Source organism: Ovis aries, chromosome 26 (assembly GCF_016772045.2).
Source record: "Ovis aries strain OAR_USU_Benz2616 breed Rambouillet chromosome 26, ARS-UI_Ramb_v3.0, whole genome shotgun sequence".
Taxonomy (NCBI): Eukaryota; Metazoa; Chordata; class Mammalia; order Artiodactyla; family Bovidae; genus Ovis; species Ovis aries.
Window position 1 is genome coordinate 43383611 of NC_056079.1, and position 24296 is coordinate 43407906.

General features: G+C 47.9%; 1 protein-coding gene across 2 annotated transcripts in view; it reads left to right on the forward strand.

Moving 5' to 3' along the window:
- Positions 1-24296, forward strand: part of ZNF385D (zinc finger protein 385D) — a 1012338-nt gene that overhangs the window by 620282 nt on the left and 367760 nt on the right. The window contains exon 1 of one of the 2 annotated variants that reach the window (XM_027962667.3): positions 18315-18827. The exons of the other annotated variant lie outside the window; for it this stretch is intronic. Coding sequence (XP_027818468.1) covers positions 18815-18827 — 13 coding nt within the window. The 5' untranslated portion in view covers positions 18315-18814. Of the gene's footprint in view, positions 1-18314; positions 18828-24296 lie in introns of those variants that run through there. 2 annotated transcript variants of the gene reach the window in all.

Genomic DNA, 24296 nt, shown 5'->3' on the forward strand with positions numbered 1-24296 from the left:
AGCAAAAATGATTGGATTTGAGGAGATCTTAAGTCTTTTGGCTACATTGAATGTGGTCACTGAGCCCACAGCTTGAGTCAAGCATTGGATTCGAGAAGGTTTATATTAATAGAACCACATCTGGCTGTGTTCTTTACCCACAGACACAAGTCCTTTCAAGTTCTCTGGTTCAACTCCAAACAATTTTTCTAGTAAATATTATTTGAACTGTGTGTTTTTTATTTCAAGACTCTCCAGTACTTTATCCTGCCTTCTAACTCATTATAGCCTTTTGTTCAACCTTTGGCCCCATTTAATATACCTTCTTTCAAATTCCATCTTTTCCAACTTACTTGTCTTGACCTTAACTGTTTATTTATCTATTATGCTTCACCCTCTCATGGACTTTCCAGAGTGGTTTAATGAGACTTTCTCTGTCCTCTTGCAAGATTTCCTCTGAGATTTGTGTCATACAGCAAATCTGGTAGATGTGTTTTGAATGATCAGAAATAGAGATAAAAGAGAATATCAGTGAATCCATGTTACTCCTGGCCAATAATGGGTCAGACCCTTACTGTGGCTAAACACAAACTCTTCTCTAGAAAGGTGCTGAGCATGCCTCAATACAGGGGCCGAAGTCACGATTTGGGTTCTAACACTTCAGTAAGCAAGTCACTCATCCACAACAGACAGGAAATCATTTAGCTGGGAAAGTTTAATGCTCTTCATCACTCTAGTAATTAAAGATGTTTGATTATCAGGAAAACACTGCATAAAAGCAGAGGGAAAGCAAGCTACATATCAATTCTCAGAGTCAAAAGCCTTTGCTTTCATTCTTCACGGTCACATCTTCACAAAGCGTTAGTGGGAAACAAAGGTTGAGAGAGAACAGCTCTTTGATCTGGAGACTTAGACGCCACTGTCAGCCCTTCTAGAAACCATTACTATTGGCCCACACCTACTCTTAGTCAGCCCCTGAGTGCCCTGGGGTCCCGCAGCTAGACTGTCTTGTTCCTTCTTTGCTAGACCACCATCTTCCCTTCTTCACCAAGCTGCCATATCGCGCTCTCCTCTTCAGGAGAAATGGTCACAACACCCTCCCCTAGAACAGAACCTGGCTGTGATGCTTCTTGTCAGTCTGCGGAATTTCCTCCAATTAACTAAGGGAGAAAAAATTAAAAAAAAAAAAAACAGTACTCCTGAAGGAGCAGAGACGTATTCAAGCTGCCTCAGATCGAGAAACGGAATTATTGGAAAGGCGCACGCCTGCCCTGGAAGGACGAGCCTCTCTCTCCATCCGGCGTGCAGCCTGCCATTCTCTCGCCACCTCTGCCGCCCCCTCTCTTTTCTACCTTCTGCCTTCTCCATCGTGCACAGGTGCCCACCGGACAGGGGTTTACATGGCCTCCCACTTCCAGGGTCCATCGCCTAATGACAAGTTCCTTCTCCATTTCTTCGTTTACATTTTCAACAACAAACATGATTCTTTCAGTTCATCTTTTTAAGACAGGCTATACAAGTCACAGGTCTCAGAAAATCCTACTCAGAGGGCACTGTAATCAAATCAGCATGTCCAGGGGTGAGTGGACCCTGAATATTTCATATGGAAAAAGAATTTCCCCAGAGAGGAAGATGACTTGGCAGCTACCTTGAAATATGTCCAAGTCCCCTGTATTTCTATCAGGATTGATGCCTTGCTTATATTTCTAGGAAAGTAAGACAGTGAAAACTCATATATGCCTATGTGTGTGTGTGTGTGTGTGTGTATGTGTGTGTGTGTGTGCGTGTATGCATATATATATATATATATATATATATATATATAGTTGTTGTTGTGTGGTTCAGTTACTCCGTCGTGTCTGACTCTTTGCGACCCCATGGACTGCAGCACGCCAGGCCTCCCTGTCCATCACCAACTCCCAGAGCTTGCTCAAACTCATGTCTATCACGTCAGTGATGCCACCCAACCATCTCATCCTCTGTCGTCCCCCTCTCCTCCTGCCTTCAATCTTCCCCAACATCAGGATCTTTTCCAATAGATTAGATCTTCCCATCAGGTGGCCAAGTATTGGAGCTTCAGCTTCGGCATCAGTCCTCCCAATGAATATTCAGGGTTGATTTCCTTTAGGATGGACTGGTTGGATCTCCTTGTTGTCAAAGGGACTCTCAAGCATCTTCTGCAGCACCACCAATTTGCAAGCATTGGTTCTCCAGCACTTAGCCTTCTTTATGTCTTTGTGTGTGTGTCAGTGTGTGTGTGTGTGTGTGTGTATACACAATGTCTAGTTGATATGCATGCATTCATACATGTGTGTGTGTGTGTGTGTGTAGCTGGTTTACATACATAACATTTAGGAAGTGGCTGCTTTTATTTCTCAGAAATAAATGCAATAACCAGCTTATCTTTTGAAAATACTACTGTGATTAGAAAGACACTCATTTTTGAAACTTTACAGGAGAATCAACACATTCCTGGCCACTGCACGTATGTACGACTTCATTTCCTCGAGGCCACCATAGGCAGGACAGTCTCCCAGTACTCCTCAGCACTTGAGCATCTTCAGAAACAAGGTCACCCATAATGCAAGAGATGCTAGTTATGAAACTTGCAGGCAGAGAGAAGTAAACAATTTAAAAACCTGGGCTCATGAGCCAGAAAGGCGGAATCGTACTAAAACTGGTACATGAACATGAACACTCGCGACGCTCAGAGCGCCACTTCTCCCGTCTGTTCTATGGATTGCATACACTGCACACAACGCCCACATAGTGTACAGATGTCTATACCGGGGCTTCCCTGCTGGCTCAGACGGTAAAGCGTCTGCCTGCAATGTGGGAGACCCGGGTTCGATCCCTGGGTCGGGAAGGTCCCCTGGAGAAGGAAATGGCAATCCACTCCAGCACTCTTGCCTGGGAAATCCCATGGACGGAGGAGCCTGATAGGCTACAGTCCATGGGTCACAAAGAGTCATAATTCCGCGCCTATAATATGTACATCTATAATGCTACAGTCCCCCTTCTAGCCAACACGCTGGCTCCATCATATGAAGGCTGATCTGGGGCAACTGTCAAACAGTCAGAGCTTCAGTTTGCATTCTTGTGTTCAATGCTCAGCTCCCATGACAGCTGAAAAAGCTGTCTTACCCCAAAACTGGTTGAATTAGTGATTCCAAACTAGACAAGGCCAGCCACGCGAAATACCCCATTTTTATCTTGCCCTGTCTGCTGGGTTTCAATGGATGACATGCAGATGGAAAACCTGACCCAGGAGAAGTGGGCGCACGTTGGAGACATGGGGCCTTTCTGCCTGTGCTGCTCTCGAAGCCGCTGGCTACGTGAGCGCCTGGTTCCCACAGAGCGCCCGGTGGGCAACTGCTGTGGCACTGGAGAGTCAGCAGCCACATGGTGCTCCCTCTCCTGGTGAGCCCTCTGCAGGCATCTGCATCCTTGGTGCAGGTTCGTGAAGGCCCCCGCGCCCCCGGCTCACTCACTCTGGACCACTTTCCGCCTCTCCCAGCCCCTGGCCTCATGCTGCTTTTTTTTTTTTTTTCCGGCCTTTTCCTATGCTGTTAAATATGCCTAGGACACTTGCTCCCTGTTTTTTATCGAATTTGAAATTGTCCACACTCTTCAGCTTAGACGCCATATGCTCACGAGTCTTCCCTGACTTCCCTGACTGCCCACTTTCCCTCCCTTTCGGCCCATCAGAGCTTCAGAGGGTATGATTGCTGACAGTTTCTTTAGACTCTCTGAGTATATTTATGCCTCACATTTTTTTAAGATAAAATATTTTCATTGACGTTCTTTACCTCCAGAAAGAGTGATCTGATTGTTTAACTGATGCAGTGTTATTTTTGAAGATATGTGACGTGCATTTTAGCTACTAAAGGACATGATAAATTACTCAGTTTAAAAGGATTTCCCCGCAAACTTTTATGCTTCAAAATGATGCAAGCTCCTTAAAGCTATTTCTTCATGCTCCAATGAGTTAGGGTCTGTCCTCTAGATTTTTTTTTTTAATTGAAGGTGAAGAGACAGCCTGCCACTATGTAGAATTTCAGTGTCTTTTCAAAGTAATGGCACCTTCTAGAAAAGATAAAATGATGAGTGATTACCTTTGTTGAAAAGAAGGAGGAGAGCTCTGTGATTGAGCATCCCTTGGCAGGCCTGACAGCTCTGAGCCGTCACTATTACTCAGACAGAGCACGTGGAGCAGGGCATTCCTTTAATTCTGGGCTTTTCTTTCTTCACACTGATTCCCAAATCAACAAGTCTCGGAGAATAGGTGGGTCTTCTTTCTCAAGTATCCGGCAATTTCAAGGACTTCTTGGGGGGTCAGCCTGCTTTCTTCTTCGTGAAATTATTCTTGTTTGACTTTAGGTACTTGGGACTTAGTTAAAGCACCATGTACGTACTGCGTGCCTCCTCGTCGACGGTGTCACGCGATGGGTTGTCCAGGCAACAGAGATGATGGTCCGCAGGCAGGACGTTTCTCCGGGGGCTCTGTGCGTCCACACTGTGCAAGGGAGAACAGGAAAGGGACTGGGGGGAACAGGAAGTCGAGCTGGGATGCAAGTCCAAAGGCAGCTTCAGACCCTCTGATGCTGAAATGGCCCAACCTGACCAGGTCGTTCCAAACTGGTCTGAGGTGGCCAGACCTTTCGTTTCCGCTTTGGTCACTGATGTGGTCCACCACACGGGGCAGAAAAACCTTAGCGATGCAGGTCCTAGCAGCTGAGACGATCTCTGAAAAGCCTGCGCCTGAAGCACCCCCAGCAGCGGAGTGAGAACGCACCACGGGGAGGTCTGCGAGGTGTGTCCATGGGCCAGCATTGCTAAAACACTCAGTGACAATGAAATACATGAGACGTGCTGACCCTTCCAAACAAGGCGTCACAGTGGAGAGGGGGGCGCACCTAGGAACGCTATCGAGGGATAAGCAGTGTTTCTGGAGGCGTAAAAATCGTAGTCGCTAATTATGAGCTTAGCGGTCATCCTGGGGATGCTCATCCTCGCTGGTCAGTTTCTGACTTAGGGGTGAAGCTGTGCAGTGTTTCTGGACTTCGTGGCTCCTCTGTCCACAGGGTTATCCTGGCAGGAACACTGGGGTGAGTGGCCATCTCCTCCTCCGGGGAGCTTCCCGACCCAGGGGTGGAACTCAGGCCTCTTGCGCCTGCTGCATTCGCAGGTGGGTTCTTTACCACTGCACCTCCTGGGAAGCCCCATCGAGAGTCGCACTGAAGATGCTGGCCATAGCAGCGGGTGTGCGAAGGCGAGACCTGCGCTGATGAGTCCACTTCCGACGGGGCTCAGTCCCAGGCCTGGCTCGCTGGTGATGGGTGTTGGCTGTGAACCTCTTCACAGGCTCACAATGTGCCCATACAGCATGGTGACTCCCCTCCCCCAGAGGATGCGATCCCACAGAGGGGAACCAGAGCCACTTGGCCTTTGCTGACCTCATCCGGAGAGTCACACTCGGTCGTGGCAACAATATCCAAAAGCCGCTCAGGTCAGGCCTATCCACACCGGGAGCAGGCCACAGAAGAGGGCGAGCCCAGGGAAATGAGACTCAGGGGAGAGGCGCTTCCCTGGGTCTGGTGTTTGAGCATCTGTCCTTCCACTGCAGGAGGAACGGCTTGATCCCTGGTGAGGAACTGAGATTCTGTGTGTTGTGCGGCACGGCCAAAACACACATAAATAAAAACAGACTGAAAACAGAATCACGGGGGTCAGTCCTGGAGGCTGACTCCCACACATGAGGAAGGAGGCCCTGTGCCTTGTATTTCTCCATCAGAGCCACCAGAGAGGAAAATCACTGGTGATTTCCTTTTCTCGTTCTCCATGCCTGTCCCACAGGACAGCTGACATTCATGAGCCAAAATGTGATGACATGTTACAAACTCATTCCAATTTCTTTCTCTCTTTTTTGGCTATGCCATGTGGCACGTGAGATCTCAGTGCCCTGACCAGGGATCAAACAAACCCCTGTCCCCTGCCTTGGGACTGTGGACTCTTAACCACAGGGAAGTTCCCTAGTTCCCTTTTAGTAAATTAAACTGTGGTCAGCATGGAAAAATAATGCAAAGCAATGCACCTAAGTAAAATTATACTTAGAATCTGTATATTTTAAACTAATCTCTCAAAATTTTGACTTACAGAGAGGGTGAAACTATCACTGAGTATCCACTTGCTTCATTCCACCAGTTAAACCCAACGTTTACCCTCTTACCAGTGTTCCATGAGAACGTCTGAGTTTCTTCTGATTTATAGTCTGTATTTCATTAGTACGATTCATGACAATGCATTAAGCAAGTCTGTTCATGATAAGAATAGAAAGAAAAACATGACCTTTTATTGCAAATATATATTCTGTGTACAGACTTCTAATCAGTTTCTCGGCTGGGGACAGAATAGATATTTATGTTTTCTGTGACTTTATGAGCTCAAATAGGAAACATGAGGGTTACTTCCATATTAGAGTAGCAGCAGTAATGTCTGTCTGCATAAGAGCTCCCTACCATGAAGGTGAGCCTTTGTTTACCTTTTGAAAATGCTTTTCCAAGAGGCTGTGGGTAGCCATTGCCAGTACAGAGCAGGCCAGCTGATCAGATAGCAGCAAAAATAATGAGAAGCATCATGGAAGTGACAGCAAGATTAATTAAGTTCCTCCGGCCGCATTCACGTATGGCTGTGCAGAGCTCCCTCGGGCACCGCCGCAGTTAAATGGTATTCATAGTGACAAATACTGTAGATTTCCAGAACTGACACTCTTGAGTCAAGGGTAAAAATCACATTCGGTCATTTTATCCACCAGAAAGTTCAGAGATGAACCCTTAGAATTGTTACTACGTTTGAGCCAAGCCAAGGTGGAAATTGAGACATAATTGAAAGAATGCTGAAACTGTAATATTTTGTTTTCCATTTACACACTTCCTTTATGTGTTTTAGACATTTTGACAGAGGGAGCCAAACAAATTTCCATCTACGGTATTTGACTGCAGGCACAGAATTAAGCACACTTGGAAACACTTTCAATTGCCTTGTGAATTCTTGCAGTGTTGGGGTGCGCCGCGCTGTCTTTCTGCACACTCTATACAGTTATTATCACGGTGTATATAAAAATGGAATGCCCATGACCTAAAGCATCCAAACTTACTTAAATTGAGCTGTACTCAATTTATCTTGAAAAATCTTTTTTTTGGAAAGCAAAACCTGGAATTCGATATGATGTTGTTTTCTTCTTCCATTTGGTTTGCAAGCACATTTGTTGTGGGTCTGGGTGGGGAGAGCCCTCATCTTCAAACTGCTGCCCAGGATCCATAAATGAATTTTATTTTAAGAAAAATTGGAAACCTCTGGAGTGTATAAGATCTTTCAACCTGCTATACAAGATGTCTTAACTCATGTTAGGGTGTCGCCAAATATCCTGGGACGCGTAGTATCACATCTCTGTCCTTGGAAGCACATTGGGGTTCGTTCACATGTTCATTCAGGAAACACCTCTTGCATCATGACTCAAATTAAATGCAAAAAGCTTTCATCTGGGACATGAGATCACATCCAGCGTGGGCTCTGTTTTCTCCTTCGGCTGCACTTTGCGTGAACGTGTTTCGTGAGGCTTTCTCTTGACGCTCTTATTTGCGATTTGTCTCCCAGACGCATCATCCGCAATTCCCCTCTTGCATTACATCCTCTGCCAATTGTTTCTGCGTTTTATCCATCCCAGCCACTAATAAAGATTGAGCTTAAGTGCCTCCTGTTCTCTTCAGCTTTCCAGGTTTGCCTTGAAGCCGTTACAATTCCGTCCTTTATCAAACACTTACGTGTGTGACCCGGAGTTTTCATTTACCATTTACATAGTACTGCCTTTGTTTTCACTTTTTTTTATATAAAATCATCATCTTCTTAAATAAGACATCAAATGCTTGGAGGAGCAGAGCAGTAGCTTAAATATTTCAGTTCAGTGTCCTGTTAGGTAGACTCTTCACTTAAATTTTTCATCAATGATGATAATGGTTATAATAACTTAACCTACTATGAGTAAGGCACCAAACTAGGGGGTGTCCACTGATTTTTGAAGAAAATATTTAGATAAATATAAATACATAGATAGATATAAACCTCATCAGTTCAGTTCAGTTCAGTTCAGTCACTCAGTTGTGTCCGACTCTTTGCAACCCCATGAATCACAGCATACCAGGCCTCCCTGTCCATCACCATCTCCCGGAGTTCACCCAGACTCATGTCCATCGAGTCTGTGATGCCATCCAGCCGTCTCATCCTCGGTCGTCCCCTTCTCCTCCTGCCCCCAATCCCTCCCAGCATCACAGTCTTTTCCAATGAGTCAACTCTTCGCATGAGGTGGCCAAAGTACTAGAGTTTCAGCTTCAGCATCATTCCTTCCAAAGAAATCCCAGGGCTGATCTCCTTTAGAATGGACTGATTGGATCTCCTTGCAGTCCAAGGGATTCCCAATCGTCTTCTCCAATACCAGAGTTCAAAAGCATCAATTCTTCGGCGCTCAGCCATCTTCACAGTCCAACTCTCACATCCATACATGACCACTGGAAAAACCATAGCCTTGACTAGACAGACCTTAGTCGGCAAAGTAATGTCTCTGCTTTTGAATATGCTATCTAGGTTGGTCATAACTTTCCTTCCAAGGAGTAAGCGTCTTTTAATTTCATGGCTGCAGTCACCATCTGCAGTGATTCTGGAACCCCAAAAAATAAAGTCTGACACTGTTTCCACTGTTTCCCCATCTATTTCCCATGGAGTGATGGGATCGGATGCCATGATCTTTGTTTTCTGAATGTTGAGCTTTAAGCCAACCTTTTCAGTCTTCTTTTTCACTTTCATCAAGAGGCTTTTTAGCTCCTCTTCATTTTCTGCCATAAGGGTGGTGTCATCTGCATATCTGAAGTTATTGATATTTCTCCCGGCAGCCTTGATTCCAGCTTGTGTTTCTTCCAGTCCAGTGTTTCTCATGATGTACTCTGCATAGAAGTTAAATAAGCAGGGGGACAATATACAGCCTTGACGTACTCCTTTTCCTATTTGGAACCAGTCTGTTGGTCCATGTCCAGTTCTAACTGTTGCTTCCTGACCTGCATACAGATTTCTCAAGAGGCAGATCAGTCAAGAAACACCTGGAGTAACAGGCAAATTTGGCCTTGGAATGCAGAATGAAGCAGGGCAAAGACTAATAGACTTTTGCCAAGAAAATGTATTGGTCATAGCAAACACCCTCTTCCAACAACACAAGACAAGACTCACCAGATGGTTAACACCGAAACCAGATTGATTATATTCTTTGCAGCCAAAGATGGAGAAGCTCTATACAGTCAACAAAAACAAGACCAGGAGCGGACTGTGGCTCAGATCATGAACTCCTTATTACCAAATTCAGACTTAAATTGAAGAAAGTAGGGAAAACTGCTAGACCATTCAGGTATGACCTAAATCAAATCCCTTATGATTATACAGTGGAAGTAAGAAATAGATTTAAGGGCCTAGATAGATAGAGTGCCTGATGGACTATGGAATGAAGTTTGTGACATTGTGCAGGAGACAGGGATCAAGACCATCCCCATGGAAAAGAAATGCAAAAAAGCAAAATGGCTGTCTGGGGAGGCCTTACAAATAAACCTCATAGAAAACTAGATAAAAATATGAACATGTTCCTGGTGGGCTTAGAAGTGGGAAAAGAGAAAATACAAAGAAAGAGAGATGTGGCAGGGAGCTAACCTGAGCACCTTCAGAGAGGGAGGCTGTGATGCGCCTGTTACAGGGGGGTCAGGGCCCTCAGTCATTCAGGGAGAATGTGCTGGTAAACGCCACCTGAAAGAGCAGCTGGGTTTTGGTGAGCTCTCCCCGAGCTCCTCTCTGCCTATACTCTCTGTTCTTGGCTCCGGGAACCCTGGGCTCCCTACTGGGCTCCTGACCTGCTGCCCACACCTCTGGTCTGCCTCTCGCCCCCCACGCCTCTGGTCTGCCTCTCGCCCCCACGCCTCTGGTCTGTTTTTCGCCTCCTGGCTTACGAGTCTCTGGGCGCTGGCTCGCCTTTCCTCCGTTTCAGGGATTCTGTCTCCCCTCCGAGGTGGCTCGTGGTGTCTCCTCCTTGTCTGTGTAGTTCTGATACTCGCCTCCAGTCTCAGCAGAGGCTGCAGCTGCCTAAGGTGCGGGTGTTGATGGTGCCCTCCAGTCACTAACCCGAACTGCCAAATCCTTGGCATGCATTTCTGCTATATTCTGAGATATGTTAAAATGCTAAAGGAATTAATATTTATCAATTTTTCCATGACTGCAAAACACCTTCATCCTACTTCAGGAATGCTGATAACTGGACCAGTTACTGGAATGCGTTCATGCTGCGTGCTTAGTCACTCAGCTGTGTCCGACTCTGTCTGACCCCATGGGTGTAGCCCGCCAGGCTCCTCTGTCCGTGGGATTCTCCAGGCAGGAAGCCTGGAGCGGGCTGCCATGCCCTCCCCCAGGGGATCTTCCCCACCCAGGGATCGAAACTACACCTCCTGTGTCTCCTGCATTGCCAGTGGGCTCTTTACCTGTTGAACCATAAATGCACTGTAATAAAGTTACACAGACAGTGTCTGGAAATGTCTTAGGGAAATGTGAGTCAGAAATAAGTCCAGGGAAGACTTCTTAGAAAACAAAGTATCTTAGCTGTTTTGAGTGATGAGTGTAACTATCTTGACACTTAAAGGGGAATATGAAAGGACATTCCTGGTAGAATACAACCATATTCTCAGCTTCCCAGGTGGCGCTAGTGGTAAAGAACCGGCCTGCCGATGCAGGAGGCACAAGAGCCGCAGGTTCAATCCCTGGGTCGGGAAGATCCCCTGGAGGAGGGCCCGGCAAGCTACTCCAGGATTCTCGCCTGGAGAATCCCATGGATGGAAGTGCCTGGTGGGCTACAGGCCACAGGGTCTCAGAGTCGGACACGACGGCAGTGACTCAGCGTGCACACACGCATTCTCGGTAGAATCAGGACGGGGCATCGTATGGAAGACTTTTGAGACATTCATTCACTCAAATAAATGATAAATTAATAAGAATGAGTACTTACCGCATGTCTCCTGTTGCTGAGACACTCTTGAGGCACTGGTGCAGCATAAGCGTGGTGGACATACCCTGCCCTCACTTCATTCTATTGGAAGCACAGAAGCAATACACTGTAACCCGTGAGGGAGCGAGATGACAGAGGCTGTAAGTCTTCCTCTGCCTAAGACAAAGGTAGAAGAGGTTCCACATCCTCCCGGATAGAGTAAGCTGCGGAAATCCCAAGAATGCAAGCCCTGGAGACTCTGTATTTTCATCAGTTGTACCTCAGCACCTAGAACAGTGTTTGGCACATGAGTGCCCAGTAACTATTTTTTTGAATGATTAAATATACCTAGGTCATAGCCACCTCCAAGGTTAAGGATTCTAAGAAGGTTCTCAATGCTAGTTAGTAAATTTTACTTTTTTAAAAAAGCCTCTGTTAACTGATCACACATACAAGGGGTTTATTAGATGTCTTGGAAGTTAGGAAAATTCAGATACTCAGAATTTTAGAATATTTTAGTATTTTTAGAATTTTTATCCTTACTACAATATCAACACTTCCTTTACTATGGGATATTAATTTTCCACGCTAAGGTCCGTAAGCATTTAATTTCAATGGAAGCATCAAGTAGAAATCAAGGAGTAAAAATGATTTATGAGTTTGTAGTTGTATCCATACAATCTGAAAAAATCTGATCACTATACTACATGGATCCATTGAACTAGTCATTTGTTCATAAATTACTTATTTCTTCATTTTTCAAACTGTTTTGACATTGGGTGGTGGTATGTTAGACAGAGGCAAGCTCAAGCTTAAAATAAATAGCCTTCCATCAAACGTCATTCTTATGTCAATGAATATCCATTCAACAGATTATTGTGCTTTCAACAAACATTCCGTCATCTGATACCCACACACGGCCTCTTGCCTGTTTAATTCTCCAGGGTTCATTGTTGACCCTACTTTGCTTTTCCATCTGTATTCCCTTGAAGGTTTCACCTGGTTTCATGCAGTTAATCACTATTTATAAGATTATGACTTTTTAATTGGAAAATACAACTTTATTTCTTTTTTCAATATAAAGTTGTTGCATTTTTCTCCTCTCTTTTTAAAAAATTGAAGTATAGTTGATTTACAACGTGTTAGTTACAGGTGCATAGCAAAATGATTCAGTTATGCATCAGTTCAGTTCAGTTCAGTCGCTCAGTCGTGTCCAACTCTTTGCGACCCCATGAATCGCAGCACGCCAGGCCTCCCTGTCCATCACCGACTCCCGTAGTTCACTCAGACTTGCATCCATCGAGTCAGTTATACATACATATATACGAAACTGAATCATATATGCATGATTATATATATATACTCATTTTAAGAGCCTTTCTTGTTACAAGTTATCACAAAATATTGCTTATAATTCCCTGTTCTGTACAGTAGGCCTTTGTTAGTTATCTACTTTATATATAGAAGTGTGTGTGTATTAATCCCATACTCTTAACTTGGTAATCAGAAGTTTTTGTTTCTATGTTTGTGAGTCTATTTCTGTTCCGTAAATAAGTTCACTATAAATGTTGGAGAGAGTGTGGAGAAAAAGGCACCCTCCTAAACAGCTGGTGGGAATGTGAACGGGTGCAGCCGCTATGGAGGTGCCTTCAAAAGCTAAAAATAGAGCTGCCATATGGTCCGGCAGTCCCACTCCTGGGCACATGTCCAGAGAAAATCATAATCTAAAAAGATACACCCCCCCCCGATGTTCACTGCAGCACCACGTGCAGGAGCCGAGCCACAGAAGCAACCTTGGTGTCTGCTGACAGAGGGGTGGGCGGGGAAGGTGCGGTGTGCACGCAAGACGGAATGCTAGGCACTAAGAGGAGGGAAGTAGCACCAGCTCTAGCGGCGCGAACGGACCTGGAGATTATCGCACTGAATGAAGGAATTCAGACAGAAAGAGACAAAGGCCATATGACATCACTTTATGTGGGATCTGAACAAATGATTCAAGTGACGAACTTCAATTTAAATATGAATTTCAGACATCGCCCCTGAACTCCAGAGTCACATAAGCCAAACTTCCAGGAACATTTTCACTTGAATATGTAAGAGGGCTCAAATGAAATGTGCTCCACGTTGCCTACCTTCTTACTCCCACCCAAACGTGTTTCTCCACAGTCTTCTTATCAGCTAGTGGGAATTTCATCTTCCGATTGCTCAGGCCCCAAATTTCAAATAATCTGTTACTCCTGTTTGTTTGTTTTTTTTTTTCCCCCATCACTTTCGCAACTCATCAAGAAATCCCACTGACGCGCTTTGTCATGTGTAGAGATTCAAATCACTTTTGACCTTCTCCTCGGCTTCCGTCCACTCCAGACCACCATCACTTTCTATATTATTACAAACTCTTCCTAAATTTTCCTTTGCTCCCTTTTATCTACTCTCCATACAGTAGCCACAGTGAACCTGTTAGAATGTGTCAAAGCATGTTGCTCCAAAGGCATCCTACATAACTCAGAGTAAGGGTCTAAATCCCTATGATATGGCCTACCAAATTCCTGCTGACTTAGGTTCCATGTGACCTGTTTGACCAGTCATTAAGATCCTCCTTAGGACCTCCTTCTGCTTGAGCAGGTCTTTCTGCTCTTTCTGGTGACCCTCAGGCGTGTCCCCACGGCCCTGGGTACTTCCTTCTGTGCTCTTCATCGTCTAGTGAAATGTATGGCATGACGCAGAACTTCCAAAGACACTGACTTTATTCAATAAATACGGGATGAATGAATAGATAAATAACGGATTTATTCATTAAACGCTGACCTGTACTAGGTCTTGGAGATTAGAATGAAGAAGATCACCCCCTTTCACTTAGGAGATGCAGAAGTAAGGGGAAATTCCCACACTGTTAGGCGCCAACGCAGGAACTAGGTAGTATGCGGCGTGGAGAAGTGTCAGTACCTCACTCAGTCTTGAGGTTATGAAAGGTCCCCAGCAGAAATAATCCTTACCCAGAGGCACAGAGGGTGAATAGGAGCTGTTAGGTCAAGAGAGGAGGAAAGAGGGATAAAGTCTTCAGGGGACCTCTAGATGGGATGGGCTGGAGTGAAACTTGCGGAGGGGAAAGTGTTCACGATGGAGGGGTTACCGGGGGTGGTTGCAAAAGGGCCTAAGTGCCGGGGGAGGTGAAATAGACGGTGAGCAGTCTGGAGCAGGGAGTGACTTGATCACATCCATTTAGGAAGATAATAATGGATCTATTATGGAGAATGGGTTGGACATGGGCAAGCCTGGAATAAGGAAGACTGGATAAAATGTTCTTGCTGAGATATAAATAAGAGATGACGGTGGACAAAACTGAGGCTCCGGGGAAGGCAGTGGAAGACTCCACCAGCCACGCGACGGCACTGGTGTCAGCCTTGAGAACTCGACAAGCACAGCCCACAGACTGCGGTCTGCAGGACCACCTGGTCTGTATCGCCTGGAATCTGAGAACAGCTGCCTCTAAGGATGCGTGCCTGCGTGCTCAGTTGCTTCAGGCGTGTCCGACTCTGCAACTCCACGGACGGTAGCCCGCCAGACTCCTCTGTCCATGGGATTCTCCAGGCAAGAAGACTGGAGTGGGCTGCCAGGCCCTCCTCCTGGGGATATCTTCCACGCGCAGGGGTCGAATGCGTGTCCCCCGCGTCTCCAGCACTGCAGGGGGATTCCTGATCACGGCGCCCCTGGGAAGCGCTGCCGCGGGTACAGACAAACTCAGTGTGTGTAGTGGCTTCGCGCCAAACACCATCAGTCTCAAAGAAATGCCTGCAGGCACACGGAAGAAGCGTGATGGTTTACACACAATTCGGGCGCACTCCGCTGTGTTCATCCCTGCATTCCCGAATGTTTACCAAGTAGCAACAAGTGCCACGTACCCTTGGAAGGACGGTGGAGACACCAAGGACCAAACGCCCTCGTGTAGATGACTTTCCAGTGAAGAGAGACCAAAACAAGCAGACGCCCACAGTAGTGGCCGATGGTGAGAAATGCTTCGGAGACTCAGAGGGGAGCAACCGGGTGAGGAAGAGCCAGGGCTGGCGGAGGCCTCTGAAGGCACAGAGAGAGGGCGCGGGGAGACCGCGCACAAACCCCGGAGTGAGACTTGGGGAGACGGGGGAGCCGGGCGGCGGCTCCCTGCATATCTGAGCAGAGAAAATCCGCGTCTTCCCAGAACGCTTTCCCTCCCACTACGCGACTGGCCTCAGGGCGCCTTTTTCTCACCGGTGAGCGGTGTATTTCCACCTGGAGAGCAGTGACCTGGTTCTTGCTCGGGACCTCTTGGCTCCTCAGACGCTCCGAGAGACAGAATGAACGCGGCTGTGAGTGGGGACCACCCTGGGCCGCGGGCCGGCTCCCTGTTCGGGCTGGGAGGCACACAACCCCACGTCCAGCCAGCCTCAGCTGGGCCTTTATGTAGACGTCATTTTGTTTCCAGATAAAAACAGTCGCACTTTTTCTTTACAATCTATTCACACAACGTCACTTTAAAAGAAACACTAGCAAGTCTACAATGAAAATAAAAATCACTCGTTTTCATCCAGAAATAAGCCACTCTGAGGCCTTGACATTCCAGATAGCCCTGAAATGCAGGTGGGTGGGGCATGCATGTTTAAATAAAGCAGACACCCTCCTTTTTTTGAACAGAATTCCCCTATATGAATGCAGCGTTCAGTTGCTCCCGGATGCCATACTCTTTCAGAGGCTACACGCGGCTCAGACCCTGCAGAGGCTGGAATGTTCTAGTACCTAATACTTGCTGCCTCTATTTTCACAGCACGATGACAGATACATACATTTTTCTGAAACAGGCAGCGACATAATGTGATTGGAGAAGGCCTTTAGGTGAGTCATTATAAATGGGAAATTTAGAATTTATATATTTGAATAAAGAGCTCTGCCAGGGACTCGGACAAAAATTTAGCATGCAAATAGCAAGACAACTATTCTGTACAGAGATTTACTGATGTCACTGAGAAAGTTGCCTAGATGTCTCTGTAATCGTGATTATAATAGGCTTTCGAGATCTCAGCTTGCAAGAAAGATGACATAAGTGAAAAGAGCTTGTGACTGCAGAATGCCATGCAAATTCAAGAGTGTTGCTAATGATTAAAAACAGCCCTTTGCTGTCTTAAATCTCCTGCTTTAAAGGCAACTCTGAACTCTCAACCTTCTACCTACAGCAAGTCAAAAGGACCAAGAATGCAAACATTACCCCCCGGCGCCCCCTAGCGTGCGCGGGCCGTCTGGACAGCCGCCGGGCTTCATGAAGAAGCTCGACCACAGATGGTCTCCCGCCTAAGGGAAAGGCCATTAATTGTACTTTTGGATGCCTTCCATCTGTCCGAAAGGAAAAACACTTATGTTTTCCTCAGGAATTTCTTGTAACATTCTTTTTAGTTTTAAATTAAAAATAGGAGAAGGAAAAGTAAATATTCTTTACTATTGACATTTTCCTCCTCCAAATTGCTGTAAATGAATACTTCTAAAAGAGCACCAGCAGATTTGTGCTGAGACTCACTCTAAAGTCTGATTTATGTATTATAACCTATTTGCATTCACCAACTCCATTGTCAGATTGCAGAGCAAGCTATTAGGAGCTTCAGCCCCTCCTAATTCCAATATGCATTAAATCCACCGACCGACACAGAACTGCACGGAAAGACCAGGGAGTATTTCAGTATCACGATGTAGAAATCTCCACTACCACGGCTGATCAGAACACCCTTAAGACATGTCAAGTGTTTCCTTCCCTAGGCTACCACCGTTCTTTCTTTACCTTGGTTTTTTTTTTCCTTTCTCTTTGCATTTTCTTTTTTACATTTGTTTCCATTATGGCTTATCAATAATATCTTCAATTCTTACCTTAATGGATTTTTGTGAAAATGATTACGTTTAAATGGTCCAGTAGGTAAGCTGGGTTTCAAGGAGATGAGTGCTTGTGAGGCTGAACTTGCTCTACCGGTTTATTTTCTCTGCAGAGCGTTTAAGTATTAATCAGCACACGGTTCAGGGATTTCTTTCGAACATGCTTTTTTTATGTAAGATAAGGACTGCAATTCATTAGACCATTGGAGGAGCCAGAGGCTTTGCTAAGCTTTGCCTCTCCTGACTGTTCGTCTCAGATTTAACGGGAGTGCCTGTGCATCACTCTGGTGACCCGAGTTGAATTATGCCACAGTCCTGGTTATTTTTCAGGCTGAAATGCCTGTCCCCTTTCGGGGTCAAGGACCATTTCAGCCTCGGTGCCCTTCTGGTTCCCGCTCAGGGAGACACAGCAAATGCGATCTGAAAGTGCCAGGTGACTTTCATCACCAGTGATTTTCCCGTACGTTTCTCTGTCAACCTAGCTCAGCACATACTCAAGAAATAAAGGTAACTCTTCTCCCGGTTCTGTGATCTGATCACCTCTCCGTGGAGACCTCTATTACCCTAGCCCTGGCCCCTCGAGTCTTTAGGGTGAACGTCACTGCCCGAAGCCAACCCTGAAGCCCCCGCCGCGGGGGTGCAGGCGCGGGGCACGATCCCTCCCCACGCGCGTTCAGCTCGGGAGGGGCGGCTGGCTGCGGCGAGGACGCTGCCTTTCCCGCGGGAGGGCGGGGCGCGCGGCGGTTGCATTTCGCTTGAGGGGCCGACCTCGCCCCCCCGGCCCCCCTCGCCCGGTGGGGGTCCCCAGCGCGCGCCTCCGCGGACGCGGGGCCCGTCCTCGCGCTCGGCGAGCCCCCCGCGCGCCCCCGGGGCTGCAGGCCGGTCCGGGCGTCGCGGGCGCGGGCCGGGGGCGGGGTGGGGGCGGCCGCCCGCCGCGCTCCGGGCCCTGATGTCACAGGCGCGGCGGGGACACCGCGAGGCGGAGCCGGCGGGCGGCGGGGATGGGCGGCGCGGGCGCTCGCTCCGGCCGCCGGGGACCGCGGGCCGCGGGGGAGGCGGCGGCCTGAGCGCCCAGGCCCCGCGCGCCGCCGGGGCTCCGGCCGGGCGCCGGGAGACGCAGCATGTATCTCGGTGAGTGCGCGCTCCCACGGCGCCCTTCTGGCGGGGGGCGGCGCGGGGAGCCCCGCGATCCGTCCCGGCGGCTGGCCCCCCCGCCGGCCGGCACGGGGGCAGCGCCTTTGCGCCGCGCGCGGGGCCGGGCGCGAGGCGTGGGGGAGTCGAAGTTGGACGAGAGGAGAGCGGGGCGTGGGGGGCCCAACTTCCCCCGCCGCGTGTGCGCGGGGCGGACGCCTCTGGAGGGGAGGGCGGGGGGCGGCGTGGGAAAGTCCGGGGCGAACTTGCTGGGGTGCCAGGCGAAGTTGGTCCTGCGGATGCTCCGGGAGCCCGGCCGTGCCCGCGGCTCAGAGGCGTGTCGGCGTGCCCCCGGTTCCGAGGAGGACGGGAGGACAGCCCCGGCTGCGCGCTGCCCGAGCCGCTCGCAACAGCCTTCCTCCCCATTCCCGGTTTGCCATCGAGCTCCGGCGCCTGGCGCGGAATGCACAGTCTTTTAAACCTCTGGAGGGCTCGGAGCCGTTAAATGTGTGTGCAGTTGGGTTGCGTGCGGCGCTGGAAACCTCCCGCAGGTCTCCCCGGAGCCGCCTGCCTTTCGGGAAAGCATGTTCAGGCTGACTTAGAGCCGGGCTCGCCGGGGAGCGATGTCAGTGGGCTGGGAGCTGAGCGTTTGCACCGGAACGCGGCGCCTGACGGCCGTGGGGACGGCGGAGCCCTGCCCTGAACTGCAAGCCCAGGGTTAGACGGACACGCTGTCCTCCGCCCGGAGCTATGCTCTCCTTCTGTAAGTGCCATCCCGCGTCAGCACTGAAGGGTATCTATCCGATATTAACAGATCTGCGAGAGCCGCTAAGGGGCCGGAGAGGGAGTATTCCAAGGTGCGGATGCTCCGGGTGATTGGTTGACTTGCTTGAAATAATAAAGCTGGGGTCATTTTTCAGTTGAAGAGGCATTTGGATTAACTTGCCTTGGGGCAGTGTTGGTTTCTTGGGTGTTTATTTCGGTGTGTACTGATGTTGTTTGCCTGAGCCTTTGAAACATTTGCCAAAGTACGCAAAAGCTGACCGCTCTTTTAATTGTCTTGATCGCTGTTCTGATTTCCCTATAATTTGTGTCATATTAGAAAAGACGGCTTAAAAATAACTAACAATGATTTGAAGGAAAGGCTCATTGCATAGCCGGATTTAAGCAGAATCCAGAGTTAATGCTCCAGGCTGCGATAGAAATAGAGGTGGTAAGCGTCCTGATTGGCAGTTCATAGAATAGCAAGTGTTTACCGTGAATATGTTTTTGATACCTGCAAAAGACAACCTGTCTTTTGAATCAAATAACATTTTATCACCGGTAATGGTATTTGAGGGATGGAAAGGAAGATTATAATATTAAAGTTTTCAGCCTCTTGCAGCAATGCCTGAGGTGATGGTGGTAAGCATGTAGCGTTAACCGGAGCAGCAGTGTGGTCTCGGAGCAGTGGTCCAAAGGCCATCTGCGCTGTATTGGATTTTCCTGTGTCTCTTGGAGAAACATTCACTGGGCTAGCGCGTATTGTTAACTGCATGATCGTCCAGCCGTCTTGTAAAGCAGGGTGATTCACAGGGCAATTAGTTTCACTGTGCAATGCAAGTTTATAATAGCTCCCCCTGAAATATGATGTCCTGCTTGAGATGAAACTGTATTCTTTTAAAGGCAAGGCTCAGGTTGTTCTCTGTGTCATGAGCACGGTTCCGGCTTGCCATAATCCCCGCATGAGATATGTTTTTCTATTCTTGGAGAAAATCCTGTGCATTTAGGAGTGATGTTTCTTCCAGGATCTGCCATGCACCCCCTCTCCCAAGCTGTCTGACCTCCGGAACTTGGGGTGCACCTGTGTATTTAGGAGTGATGTTTCCTCCAGGATCTGCCATGCACCCCCCTCCCAAGCTGTCTGACCTCCAGAACTTGGGGTGCACCTGTGTATTTAGGAGTGATGTTTCCTCCAGGATCTGCCATGCACCCCCTTTCCCAAGCTGTCTGACCTCCGGAACTTGGGGTGCACCTGTGTATTTAGGAGTGGTGTTTCCTCCAGGATCTGCCATGCACCCCCCTCCCAAGCTGTCTGACCTCCGGAACTTGGGGTGCACACCTGTCTGCCATGACATGTGTGGTCCATTATCTGGGGCCAGAACTGACCTTGCAAACTGGGCGTGTTCAGACTCAACAGCATTTTAGTTGCACCTCCCTAAGAGTGTGAATGTATGCGTGCAGGCACACATGTGTATTTATGTGTACGCAGCTATTTCAGGGCATTTTTTCAAAACAGCACTTTCCCTTTGCCGTTTGGCTACCCTTGACTGGCTTCTTCACATTTCAACTGCCAAGTGTTTATCAAGTCGGGGAGGACGGAGACAGAGGGAAAGCAGGGCTGCATTCTCTGGCCTTCTTGGTGATTTGTGGGAGTGGGGTCGAGGTGTCAAAAGTCTTTCCTTGTGTCCCCAGCAGGGAGTGACTAAGAGCAGGGTGATGCTCAAACACCCCGGGAACTGATATGCAGGCAGGACATTTGTTTCCCGTGTAAACCATCTGATTCATCAGTGGTGCTCCGCTGCCGCCCCCTTTCAGATATGACGGAGGACTCATTGCCTGGACACACTGGCCCACCCTCTGCCCCTCTGGAGACCTCCTTGCCCTTAGGGGATGGATGCCCGGACCCTGTCTTTCTCAGTCGGAGTCATCTGCGTGCGTGCATGTTGGTGGAGTCTGTACTATTTCCAGTTCTCCAGAATAGCTCATGTTTTGAGTGTGTCTCAGACTCAGGAGACTAATGGATTCTTCTAATGACTTAAGCCTCACTCTTATCTCCTATTGAAACGTGAGTGCTGTGTTTTCAATAATTGTGCATTTGCGCTCACCGTGCTGTGATTTAAGAGTCCGCTGTTCAGCCACCGTGGATACTTCTGTTACTTATTCTATCGATCTTGCATCGTTACTTGGAGTTAAGGATCAGGTTCACCCATAAGGAGGGAGGGAGGGAAAATCCCAGTCAGCCAGCGGGTTGGGATTTACTGTAAAAGCAGGAGAAAGATCAGGAAAGCTTCTGAGGCTATCCTCCTCAGGCCCAGGAGTATTTGACAGGCTTAAAAGTGACGTGTGCCCAGGATGAAGAGCCATTAATATCTGGTCCGGAAATAGCGAATTCCCTAGTGGTCCAGTGGTCAGGCACTTTGCCTGCCGAGGGCATGGGTTCGATCCCTGGTCAGGGAACTGAGGTCCCACAAGCTGTATGGACAGATTAAAAAATGTTAGAATTGCGATCCTCAGTTTGCAAATGAGACCTAGCAACAGTGTATTAAATAATAATAATAACTGACCCAGAAATAAAAGCCAGTAGCTGAGAGGCTCCCCTAGATGGGGGCGGAGCTTGGGGGTGTTGTGGGTTCTGCAGGCCCGCCCTGTGGCGACAGGTGACAGTGAGGTCGGGGCGGCAGCGCGCAGGGCAGGTGGGTCTGCGGGAGGCGGAGGCCGTCCGCCAGCCCCACGGCTCCAGGTCTGACTCATCATTGCCCCTTTCCCACCCTCCCTGCACTCTTCTCCGCGGCCGCCCGGCCCTGCCGGCCGCACGAGTTGTCCCCAGTTGCCCAGAGAGGTGTCGTGTCCCAAGGCTTTGCCGTCCACAGAGAAAGCGGGAGGCTTCTGACACCGGGGAGACTCCGTGTAGCCGGAGGTCAACCAGATGGAGACCCCGGGGAGGTCACCGGCAGGCAGGCCGGGGGCTTGCTCCCTGAGGACCCTGCCGCAAAACCGAGAAAGGACGCACCTTCAACAAGTGAGCAGAACTCAGAGGCAAATAGTAGAGCTCACTCTGAATGCTGTTATTGATGGCATAGTCATTAAACCCAGAGAAAAAGGGCAAGCAAAATTTAGAAAGTGCGAACCAGCCTTTCAAGTTCAGCAGAGGTGCTAATTATGGATCAGCTGTTTCCCTTCAAATGCTTTAGAAACAGAAGGAAAAGACCTGAGTGGTGTGCCTCTCATAATAAGAAACACTTGATGGAGGAAGTGTTTCGATATAACAGCTAGGGAAAAAAAAAAAAAAAAAAGCCTTGCAGGAAAATTCTAGACCAGAAGCCTGTTCCCCTGCCTATGAAGACACCTTGGTACACAGTCATAGGAAGGACTCTGTGTTTCCCCTGGGATGCTTGGAACATTCTCTACTCAGCATTTGCACTTTTGCTTGCGGTTGGGCCATCAAGTTTCACCTCCAGAGCAGTATGTTAGAAAAACAGTTAAGCCACAAGGTTACGAGAAAGGAAATGAGCAGAAAGCAGCAGGCAGCAGAGAAAAGCATTCCTCTCTCGGTGTGTTTTCAGTGGAAATATTTAACTCATCCTGATTAGTTTGTACTGAGTGATCTGTTATGGGGATTAGGCCCACCTGAGTTGCTCAAACACACTGGACAGGTTGCTATTTTCCTAGGCTTCCAGGGGAGAGGGTGATTCAGGAGGGAATTCGTGAGTCCAGGTTACCCTTTTTAAAGTTTGAAGTCATTACCACTGTGTGTTATTACAAATGCTTCCAAATGACATGCAATCAATTACTATATAACAGGGGTGGAGAATGTGGCAGGTGAACAGTAACTCATCTGAGAGTTGAGTTACTTCTCTTCCGGAGTCATATGACTTTCTCAGGTCCAGGAACCAAATTTCAAGTATGATCAGGATGTCAGTAACATGGATTCTTTATTAGGACCCTTACATTTTGAGCTAAGGCATTCTCTGTTTTTTTAGAACCTTCTTAGTGGCTGTAATTATATGGAGATGAGATGGGTTTATTTAAGGGATGCGTTCCAAATTCATGAGATAATGATGACTCGCAAAGTCACCCTTTTGTGGGTGGCATGATTGTTCCAAGAAACAAATGAAAAATTTAAATTAGTGGTTTCTAACTCCCATTGCGTTACATTTGGTCACAGCTGCTTTTGACTGAAACCTCCCATGATAACCACCAGATGAGTTGGCTAGTGTGTGTGTGTGTGTGTTCAGGGGTGATGGTGGTGAGTGTGTGTATGTGTGTGTGGGGGTGTGTGTGACTATGTGTGTGGTGTGTGTGTGTGAGATATGTGTGTGTATGTGGGGTGTGTGTGTGTAACACTGGATCATCAAATAGTGCCTTGTTATATAACAATACCCTGGCATTTATTTCTCATTCGCATCTTTAGTAGATTCCTAAATCTTTTCACATCCTTTGCAAGGCAAAACTTTTAGAATTGATTTAATAGGATGATATGAAACTATATTTTGAGCACAGCTGGCTTTCAAATTTATCAACCATTATATGCCTTAGCGATTTTTAAAGTCAAGTCATAAGGATAATTTTTGTGGCCTCTCCTGGTTAAGAAAGAGTGATGCTTGTATAAGCAGAAAACTATTTCGACTTTGACCTTCAGAAAGAGCTGTTTCGATTTGTGTTACACTCTGAGAAACGTCGAAAAACAGCAGAGGTCTTAGACACTGCCCTTTCTCTGTGTGTGTCTCTTTAAAGAAGTCATTACATATCATTTCCCACAAAGATTAGTTTTGCAACAGAATTTCACACATGATTGGTGGCATTAAGAGAAAATACAGCGTAAGAGGTGACTGGAAATATCAAAGCTTAAAGTGGTTGAGATCATGTTTGAACCAAATTGCTAGGGTTGAAAATAGGAAGACACTTTGCTCTGTTGTAGCATCAAAATCCTTATAAAGCAGCTGGAAGTCGGCCTCCTTTGAGTGTGAACTCCAGGCTTGCACAGCCTTTAAAACTGAAGGCTTTTCCGTGAAACCCTCTGGATTCTGATGCCTGGAACGCACGTGAAGCTGCACCAGAGTGCTGAACGGCAGGCACTGAGCCTCTTCTTCTTAGCCTTTAAGTTTCTTTTTCTCTTTCGCCCAGTTGCAATAATCCCGTTTCTGTAAGTCGGGAGGAAGGAGGAAAGTTACCTGGCCAGGGTCACAGGGGAACCAGCAGCAGCAGTCTGGGTTCCAGTGATGCTGTCCGCCCCAAGCACCAGGGTGCCGGAGGGAGGTGTGGATCGCGGCCAAGCCAGGGTCAGGCCTTGGGATTGCAAGATGGACCGGGCATTGCAGATCAGGGGGGGGGGTGTCCACTTCTTCAGCGGATCCAGAAGGCCGATGTTCCCTAGCGGAGCTGGTGTCTGTGTATTGACAAGACAAATGCACATCTCTGCTTCTGAAATGGTAGCTGCTTTTTTTTCAATATGTCAAAGCCAGGACTCATC